General features: G+C 46.0%; 1 protein-coding gene across 4 annotated transcripts in view; it reads left to right on the top strand.

Moving 5' to 3' along the window:
* The first annotated feature begins 695 nt into the window (after positions 1-695).
* The window catches only part of VTI1B (vesicle transport through interaction with t-SNAREs 1B), a 28356-nt gene continuing 18320 nt past the window's right edge, over positions 696-10731 (top strand). For 3 of the 4 annotated variants that reach the window (XR_004029989.1, XM_030812449.1, XM_003263595.4), the window contains exon 1: positions 696-1207. Coding sequence is in view for 2 of the 4 variants with exons in the window: in XM_030812449.1 (XP_030668309.1) it covers positions 1093-1207 (115 nt within the window). In the remaining 2 variants the exon portion in view is untranslated. The remainder of the gene's footprint in view (positions 1208-10731) is intronic. The other variant, XR_004029988.1, reaches the window with a different exon arrangement.

The raw sequence follows: 10731 nt of genomic DNA, 5'->3' as shown, positions 1-10731 counted from the left end.
GAGAATAATTAGTCTCCACGAGGAGAATTAGTCGGGCCTAGCAGCTAGAGTATTTCGAGGTCATCCTAACTGGGTTCCACTTTTGAATTTTTGGTTTTTGGTTTTTTTGGAGACAAGGTCTCGCTCCACTTGGCAGCAAGGTCTCCCAAGCTCTGGAGTGCAGTGGTGGGACCTCAGCCTCCGGGGGAAGCTGGGGCCAAAAGTGCGCGCCACCATGCCCGGTTCTTATTTTGGGTTTCCGGTAGAACTCTCGCTATTGTGCCCAAGCTGGTCTCGAACTACTGGGTTCAAGCAATCCTCCCACCTCGGCCTCCCAAAGTACTGGGATTACAGGCGCGAGCCACTCGCCCGGCCGGGTTCCACTTCTGAAAGCTTGGGGAAGCTGCTGGGCCTTCCAGGAAAAGTGCTCCGCCTCCCGACGGCAGGCAGAGCCCCCGGCCCGGCTATCTTTCCAGGGCCGAAAGCTAACAGTCAAGACGCGAAACGAGGAATTCGGGTCAGGGTGGCAAAGCAAAGCGCGATGACAGTGAGGACGACGTCTAGACGCAAACATACATCAAATCGGGCCGAAGCCCGCTGTCGCCTCGCAGGCTGAACCTGGCACCCGGGGCAACGCGCGACCCCGGGACGAGACGCTCTCGTCCGAGCCAAACTACATCCCCCGGCGTGCACTGCAGCGCCCGCCCCTCGCCGGCTGGCGGGGCCCGGGAGGAAGGCGGCCGAGCTGCCCGTCCCGCAGGTCCCCTAGGGCCGTTTCGCTGCGGCCTTTCCCCATCCCGGACCCGGCACTTCTCGGGTTCTGCGACTGCCGCTCGCCCCGGCGCGGCACCGCTCCCTCAAGAGTCGCCTAGGCCGCGCAGTCTCCCGACTTCTCGTCAGGCTTTCGCGCCGGCGCTCCAGCAATCACTGGCTGGAGAAGGTGGGCGTTCCGGCTCGGGAGGACCCTGCCGCGGCCCCGGAAGAGCCTCGTCCTGGGCGGCGGTGGTGCGGCGGTCGCCGTTATGGCCACCGGGCTGGGAGGCTGACCGCCGGGCTAGGAGAGGGCCCAGGGCCCCGAATCTCGGTGGCCGCTGCTCGAGCGCGGCCTGCACCATGGCCTCCTCCGCCGCCTCCTCGGAGCATTTCGAGAAGCTGCACGAGATCTTCCGCGGCCTCCATGAAGACCTACAAGGGGTGCCCGAGCGGCTGCTGGGGACGGCGGGGACCGGTGAGGCGGGGGTGGGCCACGCCGTGGGGAGCGCAGCCCCGCGCGCTTTGGAAGGAAGATTCCCCCACCTTCCTCCCAGACCCGGGCCCGCGTCTCCTCCCTCCGCGTCCTCAGACACGCCCCCTAGGGCTGGCTTGTCCCAGCCACAGGTCTCCCTGCTGCCACTGAGAGTGAATTGGGGAAGCGCCCAGGGACGGACCTCGGGGTTCAGTTCCCTGGGATCCTTCTATGACCTTCCACATTTTCTCATCTTTTTTCACGGCGGCAAATAGAGCAGAGGGGCTTTTGCATCTGCGGTCCTGTAATGTAGAGTGGGTTTCTTTCGTAGCTGTTTTTGTTTGTTTTATGCATTTAAAAGCACTAGTCTCAAGACAGGTCTAGTTTTCACCAGACTGACAGAGGATCCGTAGCACAGAAAAAGGGTTAAAAACCCAAAGGAGTCATAATTTGCGGGTGTTGGTAAATATCAGTTATTGGAGGGTAGAGAGCTGGCCTTTAAAACCTGATTGTGGCATGTAGATGTGGTCTTGTTTTGAACGTTTTTACTGCTGAGACTGTTTACTACCCTTAATTTCGTGATTCAGGTTGCTGCAAGTTCTGTCTGGAGGAGCTAGAGTTTTCTGGCCCTAAATCCATAGGAAAACCTATATAGTTCTTGGCCTCCGGATATATAGAACTTGGTGGCAAGGACAAAACTTTGTTTTATTGCTTTTATTTAAGAGTCAGAGCTTGGGTGTTTGCTCAACGCATTACTCAAGGTCATAGGAATTGAATGACTGGTGAGAATGAAATTCATGTATTTATATGTATTTATTGTGAGACTGCTGTGTGCTAGGTGCTGTGTGCTAGGTGCTGTGTGCCAGGTGCTGGTGAATTGTGAGGCACCGTTCTAGGTTCTGGTGAATATTGCAAATTACAGTGAAAAAGATACGAACATCCCCATTCTAGTGGGTAGGTGATAAACAATATATAACTATTAAGAGGCAGTGTTAAAGAATACGGGAAAGTAAATCAGAGTAAAAGAATAGGGGATGGGACTTCAGTTTTATTTTATTATTATTTATTTATTTTTTGAGACAGGGTCTCACTCTGTCACCCAGGCTGGAGTGCAGTGGCATAATCTCGGCTCAGTGCAACCTCCACTTCCCAGATTCAAGCAATTCTCCTGCCTCAGCCTCTGGAGTAATTGGGATTACAGTTGCGCCACCACCCCTCGCTAATTTTTTTTTTTTTTTTTTTTTTTTTTTTTTTTTTTTTTTTTTTTTTTTTTTTGAGACGGAGTCTCGCTCTGTCGCCCAGGCTGGAGTGCAGTGGCGCGATCTCGGCTCACTGCAAGCTCCACCTCCCGGGTTCACGCCATTCTCCTGCCTCAGCCTCCCGAGTAGCTGGGACTACAGGCGCCCACGACCACGCCCGGCTAATTTTTTTTTTATTTTTAGTAGAGACGGGGTTTCACTGTGTTAGCCAGGATGGTCTCGATCTCCTGACCTTGTGATCCGCCCGCCTCTGCCTCCCAAAGTGCTGGGATTACAGGCGTGAGCCACCGCGCCCGGCTTCCCCCTCGCTCATTTTTTTTGTATTTTTAGTAGAGACAGGGTTTTGCCATGTTGGCCAGGCTGGTCTCTAACTCCTGACCTCAAGTGATCCACCTTCCTTGGGACTTCAGTTTTAAGTAGGGTGGTTGTGAAAGTCCTCTCTGAGGAGATGGCATTTGAACAGAGACTTGAATGAAGTGAGGGAGTAAACCAGAAATCTGGGAGAAGTGAGTGTCAGAAGGAGGGAATAGCACTGCAAATGCCTTTAAGCAGAAATGAGCTTGGTGTGTTCAGCGAAGAGCAGGAAGTTCCATGTGTTTGGGATGGAGTGAGCAAAGGAGAGCAGTAAGCAGGGCCAGATCATGTAGGGCCTTGTGGACCATGGTGAAAGACTTGTGCCTTTTTCTAAATATGATGGGATGCAGTTAAAAGATATTGTGCAGAAGCATTGTGGGATCTGATTTATGTGATTGAAAAGTAGACTGCAGGCAGGGCATGATGGCTCACACCTGTAATTCCAGCACTTGGGGAAGCCGAGGCGGGCAGATCACTTGAGGTCAAGAGTTCAAGACCAGCCTGGCCAATATGGTGAAACCCCACCTCTACTAAAAATACAAAAATTAGCCGGGCATGGTGTCAGTTGCCTGTAGTCCCAGCTACTCAGGAGGCTGAGGCAGGAGAATTGCTTGAACCCAGGAGGCGGAGGTTGCAGTGAGCCGAGATCATGCCACTGCACTCCAGCCTGGGCAACAGATCGAGACTCTGTCTCAAAAAAAAAAAAAAAAAGAAAGAAAAAGAAAAAAGTAGACTGCAGGCCAGGCATGGTGGCTCACACCTGTAATCTCATTACTTGGGGAAGCTGAGGCAGGAGTATTGCTGTGTTGAACGATTTTGAGACCGGCCTGGGCAACATGGTGAAACCCCATCTCTACAAAAAATACAAAAATTAGCCAGGCATGGTGGTGCATGCCTGTAGTCCCAGCTCCTGGGGAGGCTGAGGTAGGAGGATGACTTGGGCCCTGGAGCTGGAGGTTGCAGTGAGCCAAGATCACACCACTGCACTCTAGCCTGGACCACAGAGCAAGACTCTCTCAAAAAAAAAAAAAAAAATGTAGACTGCATTTTCAACGTGGCACTGAATTAATTTTTGCAATGCCGATTTCTATAAGGCTAGATAATGCAAAAGAACATTGCTTTGAAAAATAGAAAATTGAATTCATTATTACTATGGTTTGAATGTCCCCTCTAAAACTTACATTGACATTTATTTGCCATTTTAATCGTATTAAGAGGTGGGACTCATAAGAAATGATTAGACCATGAGGGCTCCATCCTCAGAGATTGGATTGTTACCGTGAGAGTGGGTTGGTTGTTGAGAGAGTGGGTTAGTTCAGCCCTCTCTTGCTTGCCTGCTCTCTTGATCTGTTGTCCTTCCATCTTCTGCCATGGGGTGACCCATGGGTAGCAAGAAGGCCCTTGAAAGAATCAGCCCTCTCAGCCTTGGGCTTCCCAGCCTCCAGAACTCTGAGAAATACATTTATTTTCTTTATAAATTACCCAGACTCAGCTATTCTGTTATAGCAACATAGAGCTAAGATAGTTACATTCACCTTTGTTGTCTACCCAGCCTTTTTCTCCATCCTGCAAAGAGGACAATCAGAAATACGTGAATTTCTTTTCTTTCTTCTTTTTTTTTTTTTTTTTTTTTTGAATAGAGTCTTGCTCTGTCGCCCAGGCTGGAGTGCAGTGGTACAATCTCAGCTCACTGCAACCTCCACCTCCTGGGTTCAAGTGATAAGTGATTCTCATGCCTCAGCCTTCTGAGTAGCTGGGATTACAGGTGCATGCTACCACACCCAGCTAATTTTTGTATTTTTAGTAGACACGGGGTTTCACCATGTTGGCCAGGCTGGTCTCAAACTCCTGACCTCAAGTGATCTTGCCCGCCACGGCCTCCCAAAGTGCTGGGATTACAGGCGTGAGCCACTGCGTCCAACCACAAAATACTCAAGTTGCTGGTAACAGACATAGTTGTTTAATGGATAAGTAAAGAAAATGTATACATATCCCTAGAATTATAATAAGTCCAACAACTTTACCTCTTATTCACTACCTCGTTCACGCTGCTCAATAAATGTTTGTTGAATAAATTGAATTTATCTAAGCAAACACATGGTGCCTCATCTCTGAATCCTCTTTTTCTAGTTCAGAGACCACATCATAAAGTTTTCAGAGCTTTAATGCCCATCATGAATTATTAGGCACAGCATAATGTACATAATACAGCCCTTGCATGTAGCTTATGCTGTGTAATTGAATTCAGTCATTTTTCAGTAAACACTGAGAATTATTATGTATCAGCCACTGTCTGGGCTCTGAGGACTTCCAGAGTTCTTACCTTAAACAGAAAGAAACGGCTGGGCATGGTGGCTCATGCTGGTAATCCCATCACTTTGGGAGGCCTAGGCGGGTGGATCACAAGGTCACGGATGGAGACCATCCTGGCCAACATGGTGAAACCCCATCTCTACTCAAAATACAAAAATTAGCTGGGTGTGGCGGCATGTGCCTGTAGTCCCAGCTACTCAGGAGGCTGAGGCAGGAGAATCGATTAAACCCAGGAGGCAGAGATTGCAGGCGACAGAGCGAGACTCTGTCTCAGAAAAAAAAAAAAAAAAAAAAAAGGAAACAAGCCTTACAACAAAGTGTGATTAATCCTAAAATAAAGTTCTCTGAGACCATAAAAAGGGCTGGACTTGAGCATGGGGAAGAGGGGGAAGCTTCAAAAAATTTCAAACTGAATATAAGGGGTTGAATGGGAGTTTGCTAGACGGGAAGTGCGAAGCGGCAACACAGGAGTAAAACATGGAATACTCCCAACTCTGGAGCTTAGAATGTATGTGGGAAAGTAAAAGTAGAGGGGCAGGTGAAACAGCCAGATTGTGAGGGGATCTCAGTGTCACATTGAGACATTGGACTTGATATGGAAAGTCAGTAAAGGACTTAAAGCAGTTGATTAATGTGGATTTTCTTTTAGAAGGAGGGCATTAATGGCTAGACAGGACAAGAGAGAGCACAAGAATCTGGGTACAGGGGACTGTGTTAAGAGCCTTTTGGGCAGTCGCCTTGCTAACAGGGGCATTTGTTTGACACAGGGTCTCACTCCTGTCTCCCGTCATCCAGGGTGGAGTGCAGTGGCACCATCAGTGCTCACTGCAGCCTTGGCTTCCTGGGCTCAGGTGATCCTCCCACCTCAGCCTCCCGAGTAGCTGGGACCACAGGTGCATGGCACCAGGCCTGGCTAATTTTTTGTATTTTTAGTAAGGGTCTCCCGTGTTGTCCAGGCTGTTCTCGAATTCCTGGGCTTAAATGATCCACCCACCTCAGCCTCTTAAATTGCTGGGGTTACACGGGTGAGCTACTGTTCCCGGCCCAAGAGGTGGTTTTGAGAAAGAAATTAACCGATACGAGGAGGGAGGGAGAAAGGTTCCAGGGTGTCTGAATTTTTTCACTTGGTCAGCTGGGTGAATGATGAACTTAAATAAGAAACATAAGAGGAGAAGCAGAGTTTGGGTTGTGGATGAGAATATCAAAGGTACCTGTAGAACAGAGATCATGACATATGTCCATCCTAGCCTCACAAAATATTTCTTGTGCCATTAAAAATAACGTATGGGGGCCAGGTGTGGTGGCTCATACCTGTAATCCCAATATTCTGGTGTGGTGGCTCATGCCTGTAATCCCAACATTTTGGGAGGCTGAGGCAGGAGGATTGCATGAGGTCAACAGTTGGAGACCAGCTTGGCAACATGGTGAGACCTATCTCTACAAAAAAAAAAAAAATTAGCTGACTGTGGTGCTGCTCACCTGTAGTCCCAGCTGCTCAGGAGGCTGAGGCAGGAGGATCATTTGAGTCTAGCAGTTTGAAATTTTAGTGAGCTGTCATCACATGATTGCACTCCAGCCTGGATGACAGAGCAAGACTCTGTCTCAAAAAAAAAAAAATTTTATGAAGAAATATGTGAATTGAGAGGCCATATAATATTTAACAGCAAGAATTCAAGAGCCAGATTGCCTGAGTTTAAATTCACCTTTTAGTAGCAGTATGACCTTGAACAGGTTACTTTAACCCAATTAGTTTTTCCTGCAAAATGGGGGTAAATCATAGTGTCTACTTCATAGGGTTTTTGTGAGGAGTAAATGAGTTAATATATGTAAAGTCCTTAGAATATTGCCTGATAATAGAGCTACTAGCCATTTTATTTAAATGAAAATTAAGAATACCAGCCCTGCATACAACTATCTTACCTTCTTTTTCCAGAGTACATATTTTCTGACATATTAGACACTTTCCACATTTATGATATTTATAGTATATTGTTTGTCTTCCTTTCACTAGGACAGTGGTTTCATTGTGGTCCATGAACCAGCTGCATCAGCATCATCTGGGAACTTGTTAGAAATGCAAATTCTCAGGCCCCACCCCAGACCTATTGAATCAGAAAGTTTTAACAAGCAGTGTGTTTTCACAGCCCTCCAGGGGGTTTCTGATGAAGGCTAAGTGTGAAAGCCACTGAGCTAGAATATAAGCTCAATGTTGTCTTTTTTTCACTGTGTTTCATAAGTACCAGAACAGTGCCTAGCACAGACTAGGTGCTCCATAGATACCTGTTGGATGATGGAATATGTGAATAGTGTGAATTGTTGGAAAGAAAATATTGATATATGATTGTGATTTATTTCTATTCTGTTGTCCACATTTTCATTACTTTAAAAATGGGTATATTCCACCTATTAAAACAATAAAAACAGTATTTCTCCAAAGTACAGTATCCATTCACTTTCTGCCTTTGAATGATACTAGAGACAGTGTGTCCTATTTTAGGAAGTTTTTGTGTCAGTAACTGTCCATTACCACCTAAAATAATTATTAATCCATTTAATATTTCATTAACTACCTATGGCCGTAATTTCTACTCTTGGTTTTACAACCTCTGAAGAGGTCTCTCCAATTACCTCAGAGTACCATAATGTGCTGTAATTTCTTAATCTAATCGATATGTTAAATGCCTGTGGTCATGATTTCTAGTTTTGGTTTTGTCATACCCGAAGACATCTCTCCATATGTCTTAATGTGTATCGTAAAAATATTGAAAGTTTTCCATTTTAAATCATTTAGATCAGTACGTATAACACAAGACCCTATTATTTTCGGAGCCAGAAAAAATAATCACTGTGGAGTACTATAATCAGCTGGCCGATAAGCACCAATTACTTACAGACTGTAGAATTTTAACTATTCTAACTCTTCATGGTTTTTTTGTTTTGTTTTGTTTTGTTTTTTGAGATGAAGTCTCTCTCTGTTGCCCAGGCTGGAGTGCAGTGGCACAATCTCAGCTCACTGCAACCTTCGCCTTCCGGGTTCACACCATTCTCCTGCCTCAGCCTCCCGAGGAGCTGGGACTACAGGCGCCCACCACCACACCGGGCTAAGTTTTTGTATTTTTAGTAGAGACGGGGTTTCACCGTGTCAGCCAGGATGGTCTCGATCTCCTGACCTCGTGATCCGCCCACCTCGGCCTCCCAAAGTGCTGGGATTACAGGCGTGAGCCACCGCGCCTGGCCTCTAACTCCTCATATTTTCTACTGAATTTTGTTTTTGCTCTTAGGTTCTTCCTGAGTATTTACTTTCAGAAACAATGGTGGTTCCTATTTATTGAGCCCTTATTATATTTGGCACTTGCTAAGTGAATGTTATGTGTATTATTTCTTTTAACCCTTTCAAACAACCCTTACGAGGTCAGTAGTCTTATAGGCCCTATTTGCAGATGAGGAAACGGGTTGGTTGAGAGGGATCTGTTGCTTTTAACTCTTGTATGGTGTGGGATCTAGTCAACTGTCAAGGTATACAAATAAAGGGTGTAAGTCCTCCATTTTGCCACAGTGAGGCGCCAAAAGCAAAGTAACCACATATTTATAAGCTGGTGAAACTGAAGTTATTTCCACAACTTTAAAGGGCTAAGATTAGGCATTCTTGGGCTGGAAATTCAAATCCCCATAAGGAAGAGAGGCTGCCCACCTTGGTCAAACGTTAAGGTAGGCTTTCTGTAGTTCTGTTTTTCAGAGCTGTCTGTTTCCATTTTACTCCATGTCAGCATCCACCCAGTTTCCCAAAGGAGACAGAGTTGGTCCCAGAGAGTCCCTCACATGTGACTGATTTGGGCAGGCTTGTGGGGTGGGGGATAATGGTATTTGAAGTGGTTCATTCTTGTTCATGGTGCCCATTCTCCCCAGGATGCCACCTTGCTGTTTGTAGCTGATTGTAGCATCAATTCTAACTCCCTAAAAAGAGGAAGAGGTTTTTTGTTTTTTCAACAGATTTTACCAGTTGTTAAAGGCTATACTCTGGGAGCACAAAAATGCCCCTCAGTTGTATACAGTATACAGTTGTTTAATGAACAGAAAAGCCTTGGACTGGGAGTCAACACACTTGCACTGCAGAACTAGTGCTGCCATACATTTGCTGTTCCGATGACTGTGGGGCAGGCACTCAGTTTCTCCAGGGTCTAGTGTCCTCAGTGGTAAAGGCAGGAAGTTAGACTAGATGATCGCTGAGGTACATCCTAGCTCTAGCATTCATTGGTTTCATAATTCTGAGCCTAAAGAATTTTTAAAAAGCTGCTGTTGATCCCTCTCAGTTGAGTAGAGATCAGCCTCTTGAATTATCTGCCTCTGGCTTTATCATCACAAGAAATGATTTCAAAGGTTTCTGTTTTGTTTTGTTTTAAATCTTAGAAGTCCAGAAAGGATCTCATAAACGTAGTGAAGTTCTGTAAAAGTATGTTGTTATAGAGCACTTATAAGAGGAAATGTGTTTTATAAAATCAGGTAGGAAATGGAATATTCTAGCACACAGAAGTTAGTGAAAGGAGAGAGGTTCTGTGGTCTTCTTCTCCCCCTTTCATTTATGTAGTTACATTCCTGGAATCATTCTAGAATTTGCCTCTTGAGAATGCAGATTTTCATACCCATTAACAAAGGAAGAATAAAGGAGGAGAATTTATGACTAAACACAGTTGTAGAAAAGTCTAGGAAAGGAAGGAGCTAGGAAGGGAATGTGTGTATGTGTACAGTACTGCTTCTCACTGTCTGGCTTGGATCAGGAGTGAGCTTGCCTGAGTTTGGAGATGTGCTGACTCAGAGCAGTGATGATGCTCAGCACTTTTGGGACAGCTTATTACAAAATAATACAATACTGCTCCATGGAAGTAGCCGTTTTTGACTGTCGGTATTATTTCAGTACTGGTAGCTAAGAACACAGTCCCCTCAGGAATAGTAATAGCTGCCTTGGTGCTCATTTCAGTTACATCGTAGATGGTCAAGAGTCATACCGTTTGCCATGGTGAACCTTCCTCTACTTTTTTTAAAACAACAAACAGCCATGGATTTTGTGAGTGGTGTGGAGAAAAATGTCTGAAGTATCTTGTGTATATTAAGGGGGTGTCACACAACAGTGAATGAGACATAGTAAAGGGTGTGTTGTCATTTGCTCTTTCAGGCAGTAGACACATCTAAGGAGGTTTATAGTTCTAGGATCTATGGCACAGTAAAAATGATAAAATGAATTTCCATGTTTCAGAGGAACTTTGTCTCAAGTTGAGATTATAGAACATACGCATCCAAAATAATTTATGGTCACTTAAAAAGTAGAATACATGGACAGGTGTGGTGGCTCACACCTATAGCCCCAACACTTTGGTAGGCTGAGGTCGAGGATTGCCTGAGCCCAGGAGTCAAGACGAGCTTAGGCAACATAGTGAGGCCCCATCTCTACCAAAAAAAAAAATTAGCTGTGTGTGGTAACGTGCACCTGTAGTCTCAGTTACTTGGGAGGATGAGGCAGGAGAATTGCTTGAGCAGGTGGGAGGATTGCTTCAGCCTGGGAGGTCGAGGCTGCAGTGAGCCGTAATCATGCCACTTCACTCCAGC

The sequence above is a fragment of the Nomascus leucogenys genome, chromosome 1a (genome assembly GCF_006542625.1).
Source record: "Nomascus leucogenys isolate Asia chromosome 1a, Asia_NLE_v1, whole genome shotgun sequence".
Classification (NCBI taxonomy): domain Eukaryota; kingdom Metazoa; phylum Chordata; class Mammalia; order Primates; family Hylobatidae; genus Nomascus; species Nomascus leucogenys.
This window is presented reverse-complemented; position numbering and strand designations above follow the sequence as displayed.